Genomic DNA, 25,211 nt, shown 5'->3' on the forward strand with positions numbered 1-25,211 from the left:
TTATGGTGCTTTGAACTTTCATGATCCTGTTACAATGATCATATCCATTTTCAAATTCAGGGCGTAAGAGAACGCTAAAACTGCGGAAACTGTTTATCCAAATACAAGTCAAGAAAGTCAAGAAAGTCAAGAAGTCATCTGAGGAGCCAGCTTTTTCACAGTGACATTCTTGAAATTTTCCACCGCATGCACAACGTCGTCAAGCTTGGCTACTGCGCCAAAGATCCCTCCCTCCATTTTTACTGACTCTAACGTGTTCATGTGTAAAGGCGGTTCGGCGGCCGCAGAGCCGTCCTCTAGGAGGACACAATCAAACCCGCGGTCGTTAGCTTCGCGCATCGTCGTGGACACGCATACATCTGTCGTTACGCCTGCAATAACAAGGTTCTTTACACCTTTGTTGCGAAGGAGAAGTTCAAAGTCTGTGTGTGCAAACGCTCCTCGTCCGGGCTTATCGATCACAGGCTCACCAGGAAGAGGGTACAGTTCGTCAATGGTATCATGTCCCAGTTCACCCCGGATTAGGAGGCGGCCTAGCGGTCCTGGAGAGCCGATCCCTAAGCCGGATGGATTGTTTTGAGACCGAAAGGCTTCTCGGCTTGGGAGCGTTGAGAGATCAGGCCGATGACCTGAAAGATGTTAGTTCAAGACAGGAAACCCGGCGTCAATGGGGTTAAATGAATGTCTTACCTTCACGTGTATGATAGATTGGGAAGCCGGAAGATCTAAACGCATTCAGAAGTTCCTGGAGTTTTGGTATCAGTGCACGTGTGGCAGATATGTCGTAGCCTTGGAACTCCATGTATCCTCCTGGTGCACAAACTGTTTCATAGTCAGCACGGACGGCTAAACTGAACACTACCTGGCAGTCACTAACAGTCCTTTTGCATATCAATAATAACCAGCGCTGTGGTATACGGTGTCAGCGTCGCATCGTGCGGCCAGTCATATGGGACGGCAGCGATCTGTCCCTTCCGGACTTTGTGATGAGGAACTTGTCGTGGCTTCTCAATAATTGGGCCATGATTGTGGGTAGCATTTAGGACAGTCAAAGTCCAGATGCCAGGAGTCCCAGCCGCAACTAACATAAACGGACAGTCCATCAAACGTGAGGTTCGCCTCCGCTTCCTCGTCTCCTCGGTAAGACCGTTCCGTGGACGATAATGTCCACCCCGGTCACACCGTAGCCAGACCTTGGCTGTCCGGCCTGGTTTCTTTTCAGTGGGAGTACTGGACGATTTGACTACCACGTTGTAACCGTGGGTTTTCGCATGCGCTTGTACTGAGGCAAGAAGCGATGCTCTGGTCAATTACACTAGTTTTAGTGGCCGGTTCTCAAGCTACTACGGATGATCGACAGAATAGAAATAGGAGCTTACTTGTCTGGAAAGGTCCCTTCGGGCGGCGGAACAAGCTCTATTGACATATCTGGAATGTCTTGAAGATCGCTAGGCGCGTCGAGATTCAAATCTGCGGGGTCCGCCATGGCGGCACGAGTTGTATCAATCCCTCGGAGTAGGGAGGCGGCTCTAAACCAGACATCAGCATCATCGAAATAGCCATTTCATTCAGTGTATTACGAAAGTGAAAGACAGTCCGGCACCTCTGGGTTGGGCTGAGGAGTGCGTGGAAGCAGTGCCGAAGCAAAGGATGGGAACCCGAGGTGATCTCGTGCGTGGTTATAGCAGACAGCAGGTGTATCTCTCGAGATGAGTGGACCAGAGCCACACAAGGCCAGCCGATCCAAAACAGGAAAAAAACTCACCAAAAATTTGGAAATATTAATAGGCCGATATTTTTCCTATCCCAATAATGAATTCATAAGTCCGTATGGACGACAATCCCAGGAACATCAAGCTTTCCTGCGAGTGGCAGCTCGAGGGCGAAGTGAGTCTGGCAACAAAGTGTGTGTTCACTGAATGTCACGTGAGGAAAATAAGTCACGTGACGGGACCGCCGTGGCTTCCGTGGCAATAGCAAGACCGACATATCCAACGCCAATGTACTTTTTAAGTACTCTATCTAGAATACCCTTGCATGGTATGATTATCAAAGCTGGAATACTTGATAATTTGTTGCATATTTGTTTCATCTCGGGCAAAAAGGACCAAAAACCCGGTGTTTATGATTATTAACCTTATATTAAAATATACGGACTCGCAGAGTATACTCCGGCTGTGTTTAAATCCTGGCAGTGACCGGTTATCCAGGTTTCATCAGGACAGCAAGAGGTTTTTTTGTTCTTTGAATAGACTCATGGTCGGAGCTTAGGCTAAACCTGTCGCATGCAAGGCCCCGTGGCTCGGCGACAGTTACAAGGCACGGTACTTCTGTTGCTACGCCAGGGGCTGTTTTGTAGTTTGTACTGGTAGGCTGGTAGCACACTGCGGCCACTAGTGCCACGCACTTGCTGCCTGAAGATAAACAAGACCCAACCCGCCTTAGCAGGATCGCGGGCCGTGGCCACCGCCTGGAGTCTGGGACTTTGCCATCTGGGACTAGCCCGATAGTGTTGTTGTTCCCGTGGTCACAGCGCATCCACATGGGTTCCCAGGGCCGTGTATCACATCTCTCCCAACATCATCGACATCAACAAACCCCCTCCACCACCTCCGACCACAACCACAGCAGCCCTTGTCCCTCTGTGAGGGATGCGCCTAAGGTAAGTCAATTTTGGGCTACTCTTCCACTCTTTTCTGCTCGTCTCCTCTGCCACCTCCTGTTCCCCCGCGAAATCCACCGTCGCAATCGATCTCCCGTCTGCTGCGACACCGCCTCGGCCCCTCCAACCACCAGCCCTGTCGGTTCCTCCAACAAAACACCGGGTACTGCATCTATGATCTCGATCGTTTGTCTCTGGCCGATACACCATTGATTATACTATATAACTGCCGGTCGATTCATCTTGCCGTACCACCATCGGTGGGATCTTGTGACGTGGGCCCCTGGAACGTGCGCCCCCTACACCGGCCTCGCCTGGTGTGGGCATAATGCCTTCTGCCGATGAGCCTTCCTCAACTCGCACAAACGGGACTAGCTCTCGATCGGACCAGCTTGCCCATTACAAAAAACAGTATGAGCAGCTCGAGTCCGAGCTCGCCGACTTCCAGGCTTCCAGTCGCGAACTGGAGACCGAGCTAGAGAAGGAAATCGAGGCGTCTGAGAAGCGTGAGCGACAGCTAAAGGAAAAGGTGGACAACTTGAGATACGAAGTGGATGAGTGGAAGGTAAGATCCAAAATCTGTTTATCCCAGACTTCTGGTTACCAACTCACCGCTTTGTTTGTTTGCTTCTAGTCCAAGTACAAGCAATCCAAGTCAGAAGCTAGTACTGCCCAGAATACACTCCAGAAAGAAATTACCTCGCTGCGGGACACAAATTTGACGCTACAGTTGAAACTGCGGGACACCGAAGTTGCAAATGATGATTATGAACGCCAGGCTCGTCACACGACTTCATCCCTGGAGGATATGGAGTCCAAGTTTAATATGGCTATCGAGAGAGGGGTTCTTCTGGAAGAAGAGGTAAAACATGGCGAACAAGAGCGGGAGGGTTTGCGTATCGAAAATCAACGACTTCGAGACGAGTTGAATGATCTGAAGATCGAAACCGATATTGTTCAGGAGAAGCTTCGGAATGGTGGCTGGCGCCGTCGTCCAGCTCCTTTGGGTCGAAGCCCATCGACACCGCAGACTCCAGAAATATTCGACCGTTCACCGGGAGAATCAACTGTGTCTTCACCGATGTTTACTACTCCGCCAGCGAAGCTGTCGCTGACACTGGCCTCTACGAATGCAACGCCACCATCGCCACCCATGTCTGAGACGTCAAACAGTATGCGCAGGTCATTGAATGCCGCCTCTGGGTTCCCTCTTCAGAAAGCTGCGGGGTCGTCCGAAACTTTCGGAACGCGGTCGCTATATGACAAGAGGCCCCCGCGATTCCAACCCCACTCCCGGGCTACCTCCTTCGCTTTTAGCAATGGCCGCTCAACTCCTTCGATCAGTTCTCGGGTACCTAGTTTTCCTAAGCTGAACAGTGCAAACACCAATGTCGCCAACAACAACTACAACAACAATAACGCCGCTAACCGCCCATCTGGCATACCGAAATCTGGCTCGCTATATCAGATTCGTGGACTCATTGGAAAAATGCAGAAGCTGGAGGAAAGAGTTCAATCCGCCAAATCCAAGTTACCACCTCCGTCCGATTCTGGTTCGCGCGCGTCCTCCCGCGCTGGCTCGGTTCTTGCTGACAGTCCTGGTGCATCGAATCTCTCAATGCGTCGGGATCCACGCAAGCGGCTGAGCGGCAGCAGCTTCAGCTCGTCTGTTCGAGAAGGCGATGGCGCCCCTCAATATAACACATCAAGCCGCCCGTCTTACGGGACTAGGACTCAGGGAGACAGCCGCCCAAGCAGTCGCACTAGTTTCTCCAGCTCTTTTAGTCACAGTACTCATCCCAGCGTAACGCCTTCAAATCGCCCAGAGAGCCGCCAAAGCCGTACGAAGACCCCTCTGGGCCACTATTCCACTAATCCTACAACAGAAAGCCGAAGACCACGTTCGTCACTTAGCAACCCGGCGGGACAGTCTACTCCAATCAATGGAATGTCTTACATAGATGAGGATGATGATCTTGCCCAGCAGATGTCTATGCGTGCGACAGTGAGTGAAGCTCGCCCTAGTCGACTCCCATCGTTCTCTACTCCGACTGGCCTAAAGAAACGAGCCACAAGCGGTGTCTCTGGAATACCAATCTCTGGAATACCAGCGCCCCGAGGCTTGCGCCGAGAACATACTATGGGTCCACCCAAACCAAAGCCGAAAGCGAACGACTTGGGCGAGACTTTTTAGATTGTTGCGCACGGTAGACTTTGCTCTTTTCACGATATTTGACGGCTGGCACGCTGTTTAATCACCATATTTGACCGTTCAGGATGCGGATTGTTTGATCTTTGGACCTTCCTTCATTGTGTTATTGGAAGATCCCGATCTCGGAGTACCTTGGAAAGGTGATTTGCTCCACTTGTTTATAGATTGGGGGTTTCTTGTTATATCTACCACCACATACCTGTACAGTCAGAGACTTGTATCTGAAAGTGTGGCGTTTTTTATCTTTGCCGGGGACCAAAGCTTTGGAAAGTGAAAGTCCCATCGGCGTCCAAGCTGTTTCTCAGCACCTATCTCTTTGGTTGTACCTTTGGTCCTGTGTATCGTTGTCTTAGGCGTTATAATACCCACTGACTTTGAAATTGATCATCTACAAGGACTAGTATTGTTTTCCCTTTTTTAGCATTGTATCAAGGCTTTAGCCGATGGTATTTGTAATGAATTCTATTATGCTCAAAACACCAATATTGTAGACACGTCATGACTGGTTGATTCATGATGTTCCGGGCAAGTTTGGGTCTCTTTCAGATATCAAGGGATCAACGGCCATCTCCGCGTTGTCGTCTCGAGGGAAAGCATGGTTGTGGCTCGAGACGGCGCTGACGCTAAATAAATAATTAGCAATTAGCTAGTGATTGGCAAGTTCGAGAACGGAGAGCGATTGCGCAGTCTTTTGGCTCCAATATATATAAATCCTAGACTATGTACCATATATTGCCACCACGAACTATATACACCCAAACCAGCCATTTCCAAGTGTTATATATTTGTTATATAAACTGCAGGGCTGTGATATCGCGATGGGCGATCTTCTACTCGATAGGTTGGACCCATGGGTTCCGTTCGGCTTCATCCGAGCCGTTGGAGTATGAAACAGCCTTAGCCTCGACACGAGATGCCTTCAGCTCCAAATGTCTCCCGGGGTCACATTCCATCTCCATGTCATAAAGCCCCACGGGGTAAATGGTAGATCCCCCGAAACGGTGTAAGGTTGTTAAACCGAGGGAATCCCGGCTCTTTCTCCTCATATTTGTTTGTGTTGCTAGATAGAGATCGCCTGTGTGTTACAGCTCAGTGCACAGGGAAACACACCATGGTCAACGATGAGCGTGTAAAGTGGAAGATTACTTCCAAACTGCAAAAGGGCCAGCTTCTGGCAGCTGTGAATTGTCTTGCTGGGCTGGCTATTTTCTTCTTTGGTAAGAGGCCCCTCTTCTCCTGCTTCTACGGTTCATTATTGTCATTTCTCGGATATATGCCGGATACTTATCTCATGCGCATAGGATACGACCAAGGGATGATGGGCGGCGTCAATGGCTCCCAGTCCTACCTTGAAATTATGGGCCTTGGGTATATGGAGAATGGCGAGGCTGTTGTTACCGGTTGGGCCCCATTCGTTATTTACATTGAGGGCTCAGAATACTAACAATGGACAAGCAACACTTCTTCAGGGAGGGATAACCTCAGTATATTACCTTGGTACCTTGGTCGGTTGTTTCATCGGGGGATCGGTGGGCGACAGACTTGGTCGAATCAAGTCGTTTGCTGTCGGCGCCTGCTGGGGTATTCTGGGAGCCCTCCTCCAATGCACTGCAAAGAACCCTTCATGGATCATATGTGCCCGGCTAGTGAACGGCATTGGGACTGGGATACTTAATGCGATTGTGCCGGTCTACGGCTCCGAGGTCGCTGATTATCAGTCTCGTGGCCAATTTATTGCGGTGGAGTTCACGCTCAATATCTTCGGAGTGGTGGTTGCATACTGGTTGGGGTTTGGGCTGAGTTTTATTGATGATGGCCGTTCTGAATGCCAATGGCGATTTTCCATTGCCTTCCAGGTTATTATGCTTATAGTTCTGTTGGGTGGGTGTTGGTTCTTCCCTGAATCTCCTCGCTGGCTATGCACGGCGGGTCGGCGGGAAGAGGCTCACTATGTGCTGACTCGGTTGCGTGGGAGAGAGAACATGACTCGGGTTGAAAACGAGATGAGTGAGATTGAGGCAGTCATCGAACTGGAGCGCAGCACTGCGAAAAGCACGTCTTACTTCCACATGTTGTTTGGAGTGGGGTCGAAGGAGCTGCATGTCGGGAGACGAGTACAGTTGGTAATATGGCTCCCAAAAGTCTATGTGGATCGCTGGCCTGAACAATATATTCTACACCTTCGCGACCCTGATCTGCGTTTTCACACTGGATCGAATCGGTCGACGTTGGACTTTATGGTGGGGAGCAGCAGGCCAAGCGATCGCCATGTTCTTAGCTGGGGGCTTCTCTCGTATAGGGCTCGATGCAAATACCGGCACAGAAGGATGGGGTATTGCTGCTACGGCCATGGTGTACCTATACACCTTCGTTTTCGGTGCTACTTGGCTCACGGTTCCGTGGCTATATCCCGCGGAGATTTTCCCTCTCATGGTCCGCGCAAAAGGAAATGCATGGGGTGTAGTAGGCTGGAGTTTAGGGAACGGGTGTGTATACCAGGTCTTTACAGCTCTTGATAGGTCGCTTGTTAACCGCTCCAGGTCATTGACCCTTGCTCTGCCATATGTCTTCGACGCGCTTGGTGAGAAGACAATGTATGTTTTTGGAGCAGTAAATGTAGTCAGTATTCCTATTGGTGAGTTGTTATACCTTACTTTACGTATGATTGAGGTTTGGCGTGAGTTTGCTGACATGACCTTTAGTGTGGGCTCTCTACCCAGAGTCTAGCCAACGGACATTAGAGGAAATCGATCTTCTGTTTGCAGCCGATTCACCGTGGGCCTGGACTGCCGAATCTAACTTCCAGGCCCTCAAGATGGCCAATGCGCAACTTGGACTTGCGAAGGAGGCTGAGCCGAAGGATGATGCTGAGAAGGCGCTGGACACAGGCGATCAGCTGGAGTCTGTCGACTGTCGAGAGTAAGAACCAAGGATAGAAATCGGAAACCATGGAACATGAATGCTTGGGCTTACGGGCAGAGTCAACTCAGAAGCAAGAACGGCGTGCACTAACAAGGTACAGTAGCATCAGCATCAGGATCAGGACGGAAGGCCGATTCCACCAGCCGCTGGCGGTCTTGGCCTTCGACCACGGGGCGCTATGAACGCTATGCCGTATCTGGTTAGCTGACAGGCCATTTGCTGAGGCCGATCATTTCCCAAAGGACAGCTCCCCAACCCAAATGCGTTGCTTGTAATTGGTGGGATACTTGGCCGGAGCCAACATTGTCCAAAAGCGGCTAGTTTCTTTCCGGCACTTGGTACCGCTTGTATTGGCCTGACGGACTGAGATCGCAGGAGATATCTGGTGCTAAAAGCTGAAAGCGTATATGATATTTGGAAGTAACCAGCTCTTTGAGAACTAATTTGAGGACTGTTAGAAACATGATAGCTTTCGAGAATGAGCTGCCGAAATTTCCGGAGTGTTCGGAATCGCTTACCATATCCCGGTTGCTGTGGGATCGCGCTGTGAACAAAATGCCCCGAGCCGACGTACTCAGCTCCGTGCTAACACGGAGTATTGACGATCTTACTGGGGTCCATCCAAGATAATCAGCTTCGCCCGGCTTCCTCCTGCAGACGAGATGGTAATATTATCTCAAGAAGCCATCTGGAGGCTTGACGGAAGAAGTCGATTATTGTTGCCATACCATCCGCGCGTGGATAGGGGCCGTTCAACGCCGCCGAGACATCTACAAATTGCGTATAAAAAATTACATAGGGTGTAAATATATTACAGCCTTATAGGCTGTAGTGTCCTGCAAATCAGGCCTTGTCTGATTGGGAACCAAGCTCCAGTCTCTGGTATACTCGGGCCCAGACTAAACCAAGTCGGCGAATGTCACTTTGGAAGTTTGCATGACGACTTTGACGATAGGTAACATTTTTGGAGACTCCAGCGTCATCAAATTGGGCAGGGGGGAAAAGTGGTGGGAAGAGGGTCAGGGTGGCCCAACAATGCATATTGGGGTGGGAATTCTGTCCCGGACTCCGAAAGATTCAATACCTCCCCAGTATCCAGATTACGTCCCAGATTTGAGCTTCGGTCTTTTTCTTCCTTTTCTTCTTCTGCCTCACCCTGTATCATAACCCCAATTTTTTCTCGAGGGCAAAAATAAAAAAGAAAAGAAGACAAGAATCCCTTTCTTCTCTCATTCCTCTTCTTTCCTCACCTTCTTTTCCTCCTCGACCCTCTTGGTGGTAAGTCATCCCGCCCCCATTCTGCCGTGCGGCTGTTTGCGACTCCGGTGGTGGCAGTAGCTTTGGATTTTTCTGGCCGGAGGACAACTTTATGGTTAACGTTTCTGTCAGCCCAGCTCTCCTCTTGCATCCCACCCCGACACGAATGCTCTTCGCTTCTCACCACCCGAATTAACCTTTTCTGGCACTTCTTTCCACTACGATTCTCAGGGAGCCGCTCGTGTGATCTCCTAGTTTCACGAATTGAACCAAGGCCCGTATCCATCTTATCCCCCAAGGATTTCGGGTTGTTTTCGCCAGCTTTCTTACCTATTCTCCGAATTCGTTTTCGACCACTCTACTATATATCGCATGGGAAGCGTTTAATACATAATAATAAACATCAACTACAATCATGGGCGACGGTGCAGCTCCAAGCAGCGTCTCGCGAGCCGCTAAATATAACCTCCCTTCACATTTCATTGGTGGCAACCACTTGGATGCTGCTGCTCCGAGCAGTGTCAAGGATTTCGTTGCCCAGCATGAGGGTCACTCCGTTATTACTTCGGTGAGTTTTGCTAGTGACGATTGATGATGTGTTGGTCATTGATCTGTGAGAGAGACTGACCGGAGAATCTTCCGCCTATAGGTCCTTATCGCCAACAACGGTATCGCGGCTGTCAAGGAGATTCGATCCGTTAGAAAATGGGCCTACGAGACCTTTGGCAACGAGCGTGCCATTCAATTCACAGTGATGGCAACGCCAGAAGATTTGACGGCGAACGCCGACTACATCCGCATGGCTGATCAATATGTTGAGGTATGAGGCGACCCTATCAGACAACCAAATGCGTCAAGTTTCAAGCAATTCGCTAACGTCCTGGTGCCGCAGGTCCCCGGTGGTACAAATAATAACAACTACGCGAACGTTGAGTTGATTGTGGATGTGGCCGAGCGGATGGATGTCCATGCCGTCTGGGCGGGTTGGGGTCACGCTTCTGAGAACCCACGGTTACCGGAATCGCTCGCCGCTTCTCCCAAGAAGATCATTTTCATTGGACCTCCTGCCTCTGCGATGCGCTCTCTTGGTGACAAGATTTCCTCGACAATCGTTGCTCAACATGCCGAAGTCCCCTGTATCCCGTGGTCTGGAACCGGTGTAGATGAGGTGGTCGTCGATGACAAGGGCATTGTTACCGTGAAAGACGAGGTCTACAACCGTGGTTGCACATTTTCACCGGAAGAGGGTCTCGCAAAGGCCAAGGAGATTGGATTCCCGGTCATGGTTAAGGCCTCTGAGGGTGGAGGTGGAAAAGGTATCCGTAAGGTCGAGAAGGAAGAGGATTTCATTGGCCTGTACAATGCTGCAGCCAATGAAATCCCCGGGTCACCAATTTTCATCATGAAGCTGGCCGGTAACGCCCGTCACTTGGAAGTGCAGCTGCTGGCTGATCAGTACGGTAACAACATTTCCTTGTTCGGCCGTGACTGCTCCGTACAACGGCGACACCAGAAGATTATTGAAGAGGCTCCAGCAACAATTGCGAACCCTGACACTTTCCAATCTATGGAGCGCGCTGCCGTGAGCTTGGGTAAACTCGTGGGATACGTCTCGGCTGGTACAGTCGAGTACCTGTATTCTCACGCTGATGACCAGTTTTACTTCCTGGAACTCAACCCCCGTCTGCAGGTCGAGCATCCCACTACTGAGATGGTCACTGGTGTGAACTTGCCCGCTGCCCAGCTTCAAATTGCCATGGGTATTCCTCTGCACCGAATCCGCGACATTCGTCTGCTCTACGGCGTCGACCCCAACACATCAGCCGATATTGACTTTGACTTCTCCAAGGAAGGAAGCGCGGAGACCCAGCGTCGCCCTCAGCCCAAGGGACACACAACTGCTTGCCGTATTACCTCCGAGGACCCCGGTGAGGGTTTCAAGCCCTCCAGCGGAACTATGCACGAATTGAACTTCCGTAGTTCGTCAAACGTCTGGGGTTATTTCTCCGTCGGAACATCGGGTGGTATTCACAGCTTCTCCGACAGTCAATTCGGTCACATTTTCGCGTACGGAGAGAACCGATCTGCTTCGCGGAAGCACATGGTCATTGCTCTTAAGGAATTGAGCATTCGTGGTGACTTCCGAACAACCATTGAGTACCTAATCAAGCTGCTGGAGACGCCAGCCTTCGAGGAGAACAAGATCACCACTGGTTGGTTAGATCAGCTGATTTCCAACAAGCTGACTGCTGAGCGCCCCGATACCACTATTGCTGTTTTGTGTGGCGCTGTCGCCAAGGCTCACCAGGCTAGCGAGGCGCGCCTCACGGAATATCGCCAAGGCATCACGAAGGGTCAGGTTCCATCTAAGGACGTTCTGAAGACTGTTTTCCCCGTGGACTTCATTTACGAGGGTAAGCGGTACAAGTTCACAGCTACGCGTTCTGGACTTGATGGCTACCACCTCTTCATCAACGGTTCCAAGTGCACTGTCGGTGTACGAGCCTTGGCCGACGGTGGACTTCTTGTCCTTCTCAACGGTCGTAGTCACAACGTCTATTGGAAGGAGGACGCTGCTGCTACCCGTCTCAGTGTGGATGGCAAGACTTGTTTGCTCGAACAGGAGAACGACCCTACCCAACTTCGTACACCTTCTCCTGGAAAGCTGGTAAAGTTCACGGTCGAGAATGGCGAGCATGTCAGCGCCAACCAGCCCTATGCTGAAGTTGAAGTCATGAAGATGTACATGCCTTTGATTGCCCAGGAGGATGGCATCGTTCAACTTATTAAGCAGCCCGGTTCTACCCTGGAGGCTGGTGACATCCTTGGTATCCTTGCTCTCGATGACCCATCCCGTGTGAAGCACGCTCAGCCGTTCACTGAGCAGCTTCCGCCTATGGGACCACCTCAGGTCGTTGGTCACAAGCCTGCCCAAAGGTTCCTCCTTCTGCACGGCATCCTGGAGAACATTTTGAGGGGTTTTGACAACCAGGTGATTATGAACACCACCCTTAAGGATCTCATCGAAGTTCTTCGTGACCCCGAGCTTCCTTATAGTGAGTGGAACGCTCAATCATCCGCACTTCACTCCCGTATGCCTTCCAAGTTGGACAACCAACTTGAACAGACTGTGGAACGTGCCCGGTCACGCAAGGCTGAGTTCCCCGCCAAGCAACTTCAAAAGACCATGGCCCGCTTCATTGAGGATAACGTCAACCCCGCCGATGCTGATATCCTGAAGACTACCCTTTCTCCTCTGACGCAGGTCATCAACGACTATATTGAGGGTTTGAAGGTGCACGAATACAACGTGTTCGTCGGGCTTCTGGAGCAGTACGTTGCCGTGGAGAAGCTGTTCTCTGGTCCCAAGTCTCGATATGAGGATGGTATCCTTGCTCTTCGTGAGGTGCACAAGGATGATGTCGAGCCTCTTCTGCAGATTGCTCTTTCTCACAGCAGAATTGGCGCTAAAAACGATCTCATTCTTGCCATTCTCTCGATCTACCGCCCGAACCAACCCGAAATGGGTAATGTCGGCCAGTACTTCAAGGGTGTCTTGAAGAAGTTGACAGAGATCGAGTCCCGTGCCGCGGCCAAGGTTACCCTGAAGGCCCGTGAGGTTCTCATCCAGTCCGCTCTGCCGTCTCTCGAGGAGCGTCTCTCCCAGATGGAGCTTATTCTGCGCTCCTCTGTTGCAGAATCTGCTTACGGTGAGACCGGCCTCCACCACCGGGAGCCCGATTCTGCTGCTTTGAAGGAAGTTGTCGACTCCAAGTACACCGTCTTCGATGTCCTGCCGCGATTCTTCGTTCATAAGGATCCCTGGGTCACTCTGGCTGCTCTGGAAGTTTACGTTCGTCGCGCTTACCGTGCTTACACTATTCAGACCATGGAGTATCACCACGAAGGTGAGCCTGCATTCGTGTCCTGGGACTTCACCATGGGCAAGCTGGGCCAGCCTGAGTTCGGTCCCCTGACTTCGGGCACCCACCCGTCCACCCCCAGCACCCCGACAACGGAGTCGAATCCTTTTAGGCGGATTAACTCCATCAGCGACATGTCCAACATGTTGAACGACAGCCCTAACGACATCCCACGGAAGGGTGTGATCCTCCCTGTCGAATACCTAGAGGATGCTGAGGAATACCTGCTTAAAGCCCTTGAAGTATTCCCCAAGAAGAAGCATGGCGACCACGGTCTTATCGCCACTCTGGAGGGCAAGCGTCGCCCTGGTCCTCGTTCTGAAACCGAGTCTCCTGAACTCACGGGAGTCTTGAACGTTGCAATCCGCGATGTTGAGGACCTCGAAGATACTCAAATTGTTGCCCAGATCAGCAAGCTCATCTCTAGCTACAAGGAAGAGTTGCTCTCCCGCCGTATTCGTCGTGTGACTTTCATCTGTGGTAGGAATGGCGTCTACCCAAGCTACTACACCTTCCGAGGCCCCTCTTACGAGGAAGATGAGAGTATCCGACACAGCGAGCCCGCACTTGCGTTCCAGCTTGAACTCAACCGTCTTTCCAAGTTCAAGATTAAGCCCGTCTTCACTGAGAACCGAAACATCCACGTCTATGAGGCGATCGGCAAGGGTCCTGAAAACGACAAGGCTCTGGATAAGAGATACTTTGTCCGTGCCGTTGTCCGTCCTGGTCGTCTCCGTGATGATATCCCCACCGCGGAGTATCTCATTTCTGAGGCTGATCGCCTGATGAACGACATTCTCGATGCTTTGGAGGTCATTGGCAACAACAATTCTGATTTGAACCACATTTTCATCAACTTTTCCCCTGTCTTCAACCTTCAGCCCCACGATGTGGAAGAGGCATTGGCTGGCTTTTTGGACCGCTTCGGTCTCCGACTATGGCGTCTCCGTGTTACTGGTGCTGAGATTCGCATCCTGTGCACCGACCCAACTACCCAGACAGCCTACCCTCTGCGTGTCATCATCAGCAACACTGTTGGATACATCATCCAGGTCGAGCTTTACATTGAGAAGAAGTCTGAAAAGGGCGAGTGGCTTCTCCACAGCATTGGTGGTACCAACAAGCTTGGCGCCAACCACTTGCGTCCCGTTTCCACACCTTACCCTACCAAGGAGTGGTTACAGCCCAAGCGGTACAAGGCTCACGTTATGGGTACACAGTATGTGTATGATTTCCCCGAACTCTTCCGCGAAGCATTCCAGAACTCGTGGACCAAGGCCGTTGAGAAGAACCCGAGCCTGATCAAGCGTCGTCCTCCCGTTGGTGAATGCATGGAATACACCGAGCTTGTTCTCGATGATGCAGACAACCTGGTGGAGATCTCCCGCGGCCCTGGTACCAACACTCACGGTATGGTCGGTTGGCTCGTCACTGCCTATACCCCCGAGTATCCCGCTGGCCGACGCTTAATCATTGTTGCCAACGATATCACCTTCCAAATCGGTTCATTCGGTCCTTTGGAAGACAAGTTCTTCCACAAGTGTACTGAATTGGCAAGGAAGCTCGGAATTCCCCGCATCTACCTCTCTGCCAACTCTGGAGCTCGTATCGGTATGGCCGAAGAGCTCATCCCGTACTTCTCAGTTGCCTGGAACAACCCTGAGAAGCCCGAGGCTGGCTTCAAGTATCTCTACCTCACCCCCGAGGTCAAGCAGAAGTTTGATGCTAGCAAGAACAAGGAAGTCGTTACGGAGCTGATCCATGATGACGGTGAGGAGCGCCACAAGATCACCACCATCATTGGTGCGAAGGATGGTTTGGGTGTCGAATGTCTCAAGGGATCTGGTCTCATCGCTGGTGCCACCTCCCGGGCATACGAGGACATCTTCACTATCACTCTCGTCACCTGCCGTTCCGTCGGTATTGGTGCCTACCTCGTCCGTCTCGGACAGAGAGCTATCCAAGTTGAGGGTCAGCCCATCATTCTCACCGGTGCGCCTGCCATCAACAAGCTGCTCGGCAGAGAGGTCTACACTTCCAACCTGCAGCTTGGTGGTACCCAGATCATGTACAGGAACGGTGTTTCTCACATGACTGCTGCCAACGATTTCGACGGTGTCTCGAAAATTGTGGATTGGCTCTCCTTCGTTCCTGAGAAGAAGGGCGCCCTGCCTCCGATCGGGGCATTCTCCGACACCTGGGATCGCGATGTGGCCTACTATCCCCCTCCCAAGCAGCCTTATGATGTCCGTTGGCTCATCAACGGTAAGCAGGACGATGATGGCTTCCTTCCCGGTATATTCGATGCTGGCTCGTTTGAGGAAGCCCTTGGTGGGTGGGCTCGCACTGTCGTGGTCGGTCGTGCCAGACTTGGTGGCATCCCCATGGGTGTCATTGCTGTCGAGACACGTTCCGTGGAGAATGTCACTCCCGCAGACCCGGCTAACCCCGATTCCATGGAGATGATTACCCAGGAGGCTGGTGGTGTGTGGTATCCCAACTCGTCCTTCAAGACTGCCCAGGCTCTTCGTGACTTCAACAACGGTGAGCAGCTTCCCGTTATGATTCTGGCCAACTGGAGAGGTTTCTCTGGTGGACAGCGTGACATGTTCAACGAGGTTCTCAAGTACGGTTCCTACATTGTCGATGCTCTCGTCAAGTACGAACAGCCTATCTTCGTCTACATTCCTCCCTTCGGTGAACTCCGTGGTGGTTCTTGGGTCGTTGTTGATCCCACTATCAACCCCGAGCAGATGGAGATGTACGCCGACGAGGAGTCTCGTGGTGGTGTGCTGGAACCCGAGGGTATTGTCAACATCAAGTTCCGCCGCGAGAAGCAGTTGGAGACCATGGCTCGCCTGGACCCCACTTACGGAGAACTTCGCCGTGCGGCTCAAGACAAGAACATCAGCAAGGAGAAGCTTTCTGAGGTCAAGGACAAGATGGCTGCCCGCGAAGAGCAGCTCCTTCCTGTCTACATGCAGGTTGCTCTGCAATTTGCTGATCTGCACGACCGCGCCGGCCGCATGCAGGCCAAGAACACTATCCGCCAGTCCCTCACCCTGAAGAACGCTCGTCGCTTCTTCTACTGGCGTGTGCGCCGCCGCATCAGCGAAGAGTCCATCCTCAAGCGTATGTTGGATGTGGCTCCTTCTCCCATTCAAGGTGAACCCAGCGGAGCCATCGCGAAGGATAGCACCCCGGCTCCCTCCAAGGAGTCTCCCCGTGACACACACCTCCGCACCCTGCAATCATGGACCCCCTTCTCCGAGGAAGAAGTCAAGAACAACGACCAGGGTGTTACCACATGGTACGAAGACAACAAGGAAATCATTCAAGAGAAGATCGAATCCCTCAAGTCCCAATCCCTGGCTTCCCACATCTCCGACCTGCTTTTTAGCAACCGCGATAGCAGTCTCCAGGGTATCCAGCAGGCCCTGGGCATGCTCCCCGTCGAGGAGAAGGCGGCCGTGCTCAAGTACCTCGGATCCAGCTAGATCTGAAATCTCCATTAGAATTTTGGAAGAAAAAGCTGCTTCTACGATTGTTTTCTTTCGTTTTCTCCCTTGATTCCGTGTTTCCAAGCGTGTCACTTTCTTGTCTCTTCCGACCCAGATTTTTTGGTGTGCATGATGATTCATTGATTTTCAGTGATTTGTTTCCTTAATTTTCTTCTTAACTTGACTGGGTTAGAAGGCATTTGATATGGTATGGTTTGGTTGTTTCTGTTGCATATAGTCTTTGATCATTAGCTTTTCATTTACTGAATATTTCATGAACTCCGTTTATTGAGTAGGTTTTTGTAGTTTATGACACTGTTTACCATTAATTTTGGTTGAGACACAGAAGGTATTCTCGACTCAAGACGTCACATAAATGGCAGAAATCGCCAGGAGACGCGAACACGTCCGCCCGAATACGCGACGAATGAATTAACAACTTTGGTATGGATATAACAACTTGAACAGTAAAGTTCCTGAGTGTGAATTAAGTGATTCTTATTTAGTGATACCTCTGTAAACGCGCCCCTGTTAAACATAGTCCGGGAAATGACAGGTCCAGAATGTGAAATGATCGCTGACTCGTTATTTACTACCCCTGATAAGTCAAGTCCATATAACACCCCTCGAATCCCCATACTTCCTCCATGGTCCATTTCACTTTTGACGCCCTTACTTCTTTTCTTCTTTGCAGAAGTCGTACTATATTATATACAGCGTGTGTTACATCGCGGTGACACACCCACAATGGTCTTCACCTTCCAAGACGCCCTAGCGGAAATCAACCACCACGCCGTCTTTCTCTCCCCCAAAACCATCGGCAAGCTACAAGACAGAGTCAAGGCCGTGAATTCTGAAACTGCTACTACTACTGCTGCTGCTGCTGCTGCTCCTTCACTTTCTAAGAAACGCAAAGCATCCAGCTCAGATTCCGACTCCGACTTACTCTCAAACAAAGAAAACAACACCGCGCCCAACGGCGCAAATATCCAAGAAGTAGAGGATGATGACATAGACTCAGATGACGACCGCCTCGCAATCCCGAAATGGAGCTGCGGGCAACTCCGCGCAAAGATCCGGAAGTTCGTCGCAACGGACAAAGTGATGAAAGTCAGCGAGTTCCAGGACGCTATTGGGGTGTCAGGGAAATCGTACTACGCGTTCATGAAGCAGCATGGGACGTGGGAGGGGTCTGAGTCGCATACGTTTATTCATGCGCATCGATTTTTAATGAAGAGGGAGCTACTTGGACTTGATAAAAAGGGGAAGGGGAAGCAGAAGGGTAAATGCAAAGACCCTGAGGGGAAAGAGCCCGCGAAGAAGAAATCCAAGGCGGAGGCTGCCTCGGGTAAGAAGGCGAAGGAAGCTGTCTTTGCGGCAAAGTATGATGTTAGCTCTGTTTCGCTGCCTGGTGAAGCACAGGGCGAGGTACCGGTCTACGACACATGTGATGAGATCCGGAAGAAGATCAAAGCCGTTCTGCGCGATCCAAACATGACGCGGGCTGCATTCTGCAGGGAAATCTCGAAGACGTGGCCGGACCGAGCAGCCAATCTCAAGGAGAACGCATTGCAGGGGACGTCGCTGGGGTCTTTTCTTTCGAAGAAGGGCTCGCGCGAGGGACGAACGAGCTTGATTTTCTATGCCTCGTATGTGTTTTTTGAGAAGCTGAGGATTCGCGATGGGAAACCCAAGACACAGTTCCGGGAGGAAATGGAGGATATTTGGGGTTCTGTTGGTTTTGATATTTGGTCATCGCCAAGCACAAGGTATATTACGACGAAGGATAGGCATCTCTACGCTGATGAGTATGGACATATTAGGGTAGTTTGATTGGTTAGCAGTGTGTTTACGTGAGCTTTGGTTGTCCATTATATTTTTCATTAATGTCCTATACATAGTTGTTTGTTGTTATTGGAGTTTTGAGTTTTATCCCAAACATGTTTTCAATCAGGTCTCCTAAGATATCCGAAAAAAGTATATCATGTTCCAATAATTGTTCATCCATTATTTAGATCATATCAAAATGAGCAGACAGGGGTATTATTTCAGTGCGTTCCGGTCATAAAAAAAAAAGGTAGAGGGATGAAAAGAGCAGAGGCCACGACAGGGTCATGTAGTAGATAGGATATTTACATGGGAAAGGAGGAGTGAGAGGGAGATAAGGAGTCGAGGTGGCTTGGAGCGTAAAAGGAAAAGACTAGGCCAGCTGTCTTTCTAGACTGCGTCCTGGTCCTGGAGTAAGGATAGGTGGTAGGCCTTGGTATGGATTCCTGAGACCACGGCTGGTGTGCACAGGGGCCACGCTTTGGTCATCAATGCGTAGTTGTCGGTTGAGGTCGACAGGGAGCTGATCAGGTAATGGAAGTGGAGACTGGTATCTTGGGTTCTGGGGAATGGGCGAGTGCTGCATGGCGAATGCAAGGGACTCATCGCGACTTCCCGGGAGCGTCACGTTCGATGCTTGTAGGGTGCGGGCAATATCGTCAAGTAGAACCTCCATCGGCGCGATGTAGGCTGTTCGGCTTTTCTCCGACCATGCCAGAACAGCACCGCAAACGCGGCCGGTCGATTTTTCGAAGACCCAGGCGCCAGAATCACCGGGAACTGAGAAGCAAAAGGTCAGCATGAGACAAGGAGAGGATTTGAAGTTGTTGATGAGCTGCACTCACTCACCTCCAAAGTTTCCGTCCACCCCGAAGCTCGTGGAGAAGGTATGCCGGCCGTGGAGTTTGACTATTGTCATCGCCTTTGATATCTGCCCAGTTTGCAACCCACTAGTCCGTCCACAACAGTGGACGTTCAGGCCACCAAGATCTTCTAGACGTGCGACGTCGTTTAAGACAATGGGGTCTCGCTGCTGTGGCGGGATTGGCTCCCCAAGCCTTTGTCTCGCTCGAGCGACTGCGGACAGGGATGGTTTATCATAGACGATATTTCGCGCGTCCAAACGATCTTGGTTAATGTTGATCAGAGCCCAGTCGATTTCATGCTTGAGACCATTTCGCGTCCAGCGTCGGACACCTGAGGAAGCGTGAACATACCCGAAGGAATGAGAAGCGAGATGCTCATCATCCCGATCCTCAGGGCTTGGGAAAAAATCGTCACGGACGTCATCAATGGCGGGCTGGGTTACGAAGAGCATGGGATCATCTGTAGGTTCGATGCCAGCCGTGTCCCCGATTGACGCTGCGTCATCGTCATCGTAGGCATACTCATCATCGCCCTCGTCGGATGAATATCCATCAGAGAGAGCAAAATCATCGTAGTAGTCGTCACCATCTTCATCATCTGATATCTCGAACTCGAGACTATGCTCAGATGCGTCATCGGCCCATGTGTACATAAGCTGTGGATCCTGAGGAGCAGGTTGCCGAGACCAGTTTGCAGCTGATCGAAGAGGGGCGTCATTCACGGCCTCATGAAGATCTTCGGCGTCCTCATCATCACTGGGGGCCTCGAGCATGTGGTGAACTGTCATACCATAGGGGATGCCATCAACGAGTATGGCACCTCCATACGAGACAGGAGGGAGATGCTCGTCGTTCATGAATGCACCTATAGATGCACCGCAAAGAGGGCGTTGTTGATAACAAGGATTAGGGTCTTGAGGTGGTGGAGGGGCTTCGATTGTGCTCTGGGGCCCGGTTTTTGCGGGCCGACGACGCTTCTTTTTCGGTACTTTTGAGCGTTCAATGTCTCCGCGAAGCACGAGCAAGTCCCAATCTTCTCGTTCAAGAGGGAAGTACTTCTTCAGCGCCGCTCTAACCTTTTTCACGCTGGCACATGTCACACAGATAGTGGTTCTGGCATTCTCTAAGCCGTCACCGGTCATCATAAGAGTGACGCCGCAGGACTCGGACGAGTCCTTCAAGATCTTCTGCAGGAGCTTCCTCAGTCGAGGTAACATCTGGAAATTCCATTCCTTGAGGTGGCTTTCCGGTATCTCGACAGTCGTGAGTTTCTTGAAGGTACGCTTCTTCATCCTCCTTTCATCCATTCCAACCTTCATCAATTTCATCTCAGGAGCAGGAGCTGCGGCCAGTGGCTGCACAAATTGGGTCACCTGCTCGGGCCCATGATAGTCTCGTGCAGCCTGTTTCGCGGCGTCCGCTTCCGATCCAGGAACGAGAGCCAGGGGCAGACAGTCATCTAGCTCCTCGGCTCCCGGGGCCGAAAAGATGTCAATTCTGCAACATGACCAAGCAATTTTGCACAACGTGTAGATGAAGTTCATGGAAAACGAAAAGATCCCATCGGGCGCTGAAAGGTCCAAAACCGGGTAGTGGAAGGTCTGAGGTATCCTCAGGTTGAAATCAGCAGCAGGCTGGGTTGAAAGATGAAAATTAGGAGCATCCAGACATAGCTGAACCACGTGAATGTAAGCGCTGCCGCACTTGGGACCCAGCTTTTTCAAATACATACTTTCTACCCTCTGCTTGAAGATAGAATTGTTGTATTTCAGCTTCCACAGGCGGCTGATCGGGGTCCATAGACCGATTTCCATCAGGACCAAACCGAGAGAGTAGAGGTCGTAGGACCAGGCGGCATCATCCTCGATGACTCTTTTATCGTCGGGATGGCGGTACATACTGGCGGAAAGAGGTTCGGGAGATGGGTTGTTACCAGAAAACTGAGCAAAGGACGTGAGGTAAGGACGGCGAAGATTTTCGGTCAGGCCAACTTCGTCCTGATTCGAGTTTGTCAGGCCGGGAAAGATGAGAACGTTGTTGCTGTTGATATTTCCGTGAACAAGGTTCTGGCTCCTGAGTTGCAATACAGCCATAAGGAGGTCGTAGGCCAAGCGAAACCTAGTTTCCAAGCTTGGGATAGGATAGTCTTCGCCTGACTGGAGGAGCGATACCAATGGCTTGGGCTTTAATCCATTCAAGAGATCTGTAGGATTCTGGAGGAATGGAAAGTAATGGACAGGCATCTGGTAAACGAAGGCGTAACGAGAGTTGGCGCGGTCGAGGTAGTACCCAACGAAGTTCAATAGACCGAGGTGTGAAACTCGGGAGTTCTGAACCAGCTGTTCAAGAGTCTGATGCACATTATCTAGCCGCGCATCCCCAGGGTAAGGAGCGTTGGAGGACGAATCGAGGACCATTGGGGTATATTCAACAAGAATGCTGATTGTAGAATCCTTGATTTTGTGCGGATATGGTAAAGCCGAGGTCTTCATGCGGCCAAGGACTCGAGAATTCGTGGATGCAGCCACCATTTCATATGGAGGCGGGTTGTTATCGTGGGAAGCACCGGTCAATTGTAGTGCTGAACGGTCAATGAGATAGCTTCTTGATTCGACCGAGGGTTTACTGAAAGCCCTCTCCAACTTGGGGTGCTCGAAAACGGGTGATTGTGTGATTGCATGGAGATTGGTAAAGGGCGAATATTCAAATGCCTCCTTTGACTTCGGAGAGCTTTGATACCTCTGCGCACTATCAAAAGATGCGCCATGGTATGATTTGGAGTCCTTTGTAAGGCCTGAATCACCACCGGGGCTGGCGGCGTGGGGGGCAGGGTGTGACCGAGTACGGGTTTTCCCCGAAGACTGCGCGCTGGCGGTCATGTCGCGGCGCTCGCGGGAAAGGTCATAAAGCACGTCGATGCATGCAGTCAAGTCGTTAAGGAGGGTCTTGGAGCGACTAATCTCAGTACTGGTCCAGTTGGTCTTGGACGGGAAACCGCCGAGACCATCTGCAGCAGGAGACTCCGCTTTACCTCCTTTAGAAGGCAAATCGGACGCGCCCTTGTTTTGCAGACGTTCAGCCTCGCTGAGCAAGTCTTGGATTGACGACATCACACTTTCCACGACATCGCTGAATCCAGCCTGCGTCAGCGACTCGTCTATATCGTTTGGCTGAGCGGCGCTCGCATCGCTCCAGTCCAGGCCCCATGCCAGAAGTCGATCTCGCTGCGTCTTGAAATTGCGATGAATGGAGAGGAGCTCGGGATTGTCGACGGCATTGGCGGCGGTGGTGACGCTCTCACAAGATGTTTTGGTGTCGGTGTACATCTTTGTGAGGCGACGCTGGAGGTACGAGCCCCCATGGCGCGGAAGGACGGACATTTTCTTGGCGGGAGGGCAAGCTCGGCGACGACTCGAGCGGCTGCGGGGGGGGGGCCGGGGTTGGTTTCAGAACATTTCAAGGGCGAACGCTCGTTGAGAGTCGAGGAAGTCGAGAAAAGCAGGGAGTTAGGAGCAGCGCAGCGACAGCGATTGATGAGAAAACGAGGAGCAGGCTGCAAGAGAGGAACGGGCGTGAATAAGAATAGCAAGTGGGAGGGAATTCTGTTGCCTAACCAATAAGGAGTGGCGAGTGCTGCAAAGCCTCATCGCCAAGCCACAGATCTGCGACAATCACGTGGCAGGCAACCACTTTGCTGCACCTGACTCAGCACGCATCTCCCGCGCTCTTCAGGATTCATCTCATGATTCAGTACGTATTGCGTCCAGTTCTCTTAGCCACTAGGAGCCATTGCAGGCACATAGCGGGCTTCAAAGATCAATAATTCAAGGTCTGTCACCTGTAACATCCATACACCGCTTTCACGGCGAGGTTGATAGATGAATGCGGAAGCGCGGATTGATTTCGCGGGACCATCTCCGTTGCTGCAGCGCAACAGGCAGAACTGTTCCAACTTCACACACATGCCATTACGAACAAAAAAGCGAACACTCGATCTAAGAACCTAACCAGTCAGGAAATTCATAGCTGTCTGACGAATCACCTGTTTCTAAATACAACGTAAGATGACCGCGACAGTGGAAACGAGATGCACCCGCACTACAAAAGCATATCGAACACGGCCCAGCCTGTCAGTTAACGTGTGGGTCTGACTGACCTTCAGACGCGTCACCTCGATTCGATAATTGGAGCCTGCCGGTCAGGAAAAGCTTATATGGACAAGTCTCGTTAAATCATGCCTATCATTGCCGTTCTCCAGCCAACCAGAACGCATCAGCCTAGTCTGGAATCATGCACACCTAACAAGGCCCCCATATTAAAGCCTTGCTGCAGAGCTCTGGCCGGCCTGCGCTGCCGCTGCACGACCGGCTCTCCGACCAAATACAGCCCCAGATGTTAGGCCACTGCCTCCGGGATAGTTGTCGTAAAACAGGCCTCCCAGCATCTCACCGGCGCAGTATAAGCCAGGCACGGGTGAATTGGTAGCCGACGAGATGACGCCCGCAGTCTGATGGTCAACCGCTAAACCGCCAAATGTAAAGGTCACACCGCAGGTTACCTTCACGGCGACAAATGGTCCACGCGTAAGCGACGTCGCCCAGTTCGACTTTGTAAGAGCCAGCTGTTTCTGACTTGACTGCGTGGAAAGCCCATCCTTGACGGCAGGATCCCACTTGTGGCCTGGGTTCTCTTGCTGGAAAGCTGCAACAGCCTCGTTATACTCCTTTATCGTAGCCAGGAACTGGCTCGGACTTCTGAGCCCCCGTTTAGCACATTTCTCAGCGAGCTCCTCCAATGTGTCAGCTGTTATCCTCTCCACAATTTCATCACGATACTCTTCACTCCGTAGCCAGGGCGTCATCGTAGCATCCCAGACCTGAAACGCCGCATGGCCAGGCTGCGCCAGGATCGCCTTCCCAAAGATCGCATATGTATAGTTGCGCATATCCACGCCTTCATTCACAAACCTCCTTCCCTCCGTATTAAGCATCAATCCAAGCGGATACCCAGACTTTGTAAACTCATTCGAAACCACCCGATCCCCCGAGTTCGCAGGGGCATTCGCATCCCACGCAACGGAGTGACACCCTGACCAATTCCCCGCCTGCTTTGCACCTGCATCCCGCATCGCCATCTCCAAACAAGACCCGATATTGTACGGCGTCCCACGCACTTTCGCAAAGTCCCATCCAGGCCCCAAGAACTGCGCCCTCATCCGCGGGTTCGCCTCAAACCCACCAGCCGCCAGCACCACAGCCCCCACGCGAATCTCCCTCTCCCCAGTTGCATCCTCGACAATAACGGCGCTGACTGCTCTAGTCCTAGGATCAAGAACCAGCCGCTTCGCAGCCGTCGAAAACAGCACTTCAACACCCAACTTCTCTGCTGCCCGTCGCTCATCCTCAATCAGACCTTTACCCCCATCCTGCGTCTTAAGACACATCCCACCCCAGAACTTGAACCGCCCGTCAATTTCATACGCCTGCCGATTGAAACTCAACTGGAACCGCACCCCATGCCCCGCTAACCACTTGACCGCATCATTGCTACCCTGAACCAGGGCGCGCGAGAGATGCGGATCCGACCGGCCGACGCAGATCCGATCAATGTCCTCTGCGAAGTGGGCGTCCGTGTACGGCTCCATGTCGATGCGTGAGGCTTTGGCGTCGTCTTCTACATTGTTCACGATCGGGAGGACGTCGGGGAGTCCGTGATGCACGGTCCTGAAGGCGCCGGCTGTGAAGTAGGAGTTTCCACCGGCCCATTCCTCGGGGCAGGAGTCGATTAGGAGGACGCGACGAGCGCCGGATTCGGAGGCTGAGATGGCGGAGCAGAAGCCTGCGTTGCCGCTGCCGATGACGAGGACGTCGACGTTATCTCCTGGGCCGGGGCCTGGGGCCATTTTCTAAAACTGGTTGGGTGTTCTGATTGGTGGAGGGGAGATAGTATATAATATATTACTGAGATAATGAATCTATTGATTTTTGGTGCGTATATTGATGGCGTAGTCGAAGGTTGAATGCATGTTTGGAGAAAACCATC

The 25,211-nt window shown here is 51.6% G+C and overlaps 7 protein-coding genes across 7 annotated transcripts; 4 read left to right on the forward strand and 3 right to left on the reverse strand.

The window, feature by feature from the left end:
• Positions 1-126: 126 nt before the first annotated feature.
• Positions 127-1,486, reverse strand: ASPSYDRAFT_31450 (cysteine hydrolase family protein; the record flags this gene model as incomplete). Its single annotated transcript, XM_040844874.1, has 4 exons — positions 127-629; positions 691-822; positions 878-1,302; positions 1,380-1,486. 4 exons carry the CDS (start codon positions 1,484-1,486, stop codon positions 127-129), a joined length of 1,167 nt encoding a protein of 388 aa, XP_040702620.1.
• A 1,504-nt stretch (positions 1,487-2,990) lies between these two features.
• Positions 2,991-4,856, forward strand: nde1 (nuclear distribution protein NudE; the record flags this gene model as incomplete). The annotated part of the gene is made up of 2 exons (XM_040849466.1): positions 2,991-3,227; positions 3,297-4,856. 2 exons carry the CDS (start codon positions 2,991-2,993, stop codon positions 4,854-4,856), a joined length of 1,797 nt encoding a protein of 598 aa, XP_040702621.1.
• A 1,129-nt stretch (positions 4,857-5,985) lies between these two features.
• On the forward strand, positions 5,986-8,171 carry ASPSYDRAFT_78777 (uncharacterized protein; the record flags this gene model as incomplete). The annotated part of the gene is given in 6 exon segments (XM_040850973.1): positions 5,986-6,091; positions 6,176-6,274; positions 6,330-6,997; positions 7,017-7,360; positions 7,415-7,509; positions 7,577-8,171. The coding sequence occupies 6 exon segments, from the start codon at positions 5,986-5,988 to the stop codon at positions 7,795-7,797; spliced, it is 1,533 nt and encodes a 510-aa protein (XP_040702622.1). The 3' UTR covers positions 7,798-8,171.
• A 1,297-nt stretch (positions 8,172-9,468) lies between these two features.
• On the forward strand, positions 9,469-16,473 carry ASPSYDRAFT_151880 (acetyl-CoA carboxylase ACC1; the record flags this gene model as incomplete). The annotated part of the gene is made up of 3 exons (XM_040842141.1): positions 9,469-9,621; positions 9,703-9,873; positions 9,946-16,473. The coding sequence occupies 3 exons, from the start codon at positions 9,469-9,471 to the stop codon at positions 16,471-16,473; spliced, it is 6,852 nt and encodes a 2,283-aa protein (XP_040702623.1).
• Positions 16,474-17,223: 750 nt separating this feature from the next.
• ASPSYDRAFT_31454 (uncharacterized protein) lies at positions 17,224-18,309 on the forward strand (the record flags this gene model as incomplete). The annotated part of the gene is made up of 1 exon (XM_040844875.1): positions 17,224-18,309. One exon carries the CDS (start codon positions 17,224-17,226, stop codon positions 18,307-18,309), a length of 1,086 nt encoding a protein of 361 aa, XP_040702624.1.
• A 367-nt stretch (positions 18,310-18,676) lies between these two features.
• ASPSYDRAFT_89548 (uncharacterized protein) lies at positions 18,677-22,549 on the reverse strand (the record flags this gene model as incomplete). Its single annotated transcript, XM_040852183.1, has 2 exons — positions 18,677-19,083; positions 19,153-22,549. 2 exons carry the CDS (start codon positions 22,547-22,549, stop codon positions 18,677-18,679), a joined length of 3,804 nt encoding a protein of 1,267 aa, XP_040702625.1.
• Positions 22,550-23,052: 503 nt separating this feature from the next.
• On the reverse strand, positions 23,053-25,172 carry ASPSYDRAFT_45220 (uncharacterized protein). The gene has a single exon (XM_040846992.1). It carries the CDS (start codon positions 25,069-25,071, stop codon positions 23,485-23,487), a length of 1,587 nt encoding a protein of 528 aa, XP_040702626.1. The 5' UTR covers positions 25,072-25,172; the 3' UTR covers positions 23,053-23,484.
• Between the last annotated feature and the right edge of the window lie 39 nt (positions 25,173-25,211).

Source organism: Aspergillus sydowii (assembly GCF_001890705.1).
Source record: "Aspergillus sydowii CBS 593.65 unplaced genomic scaffold ASPSYscaffold_5, whole genome shotgun sequence".
In the NCBI taxonomy this organism is placed as follows: domain Eukaryota; kingdom Fungi; phylum Ascomycota; class Eurotiomycetes; order Eurotiales; family Aspergillaceae; genus Aspergillus; species Aspergillus sydowii.

What these genes read in the sequence shown, in the direction of transcription:
- ASPSYDRAFT_45220 (XM_040846992.1), bottom strand. Translation starts at nt 25,071, where the DNA reads ATGGCCCCAGGCCCCGGCCCAGGAGATAACGTCGACGTCCTCGTCATC.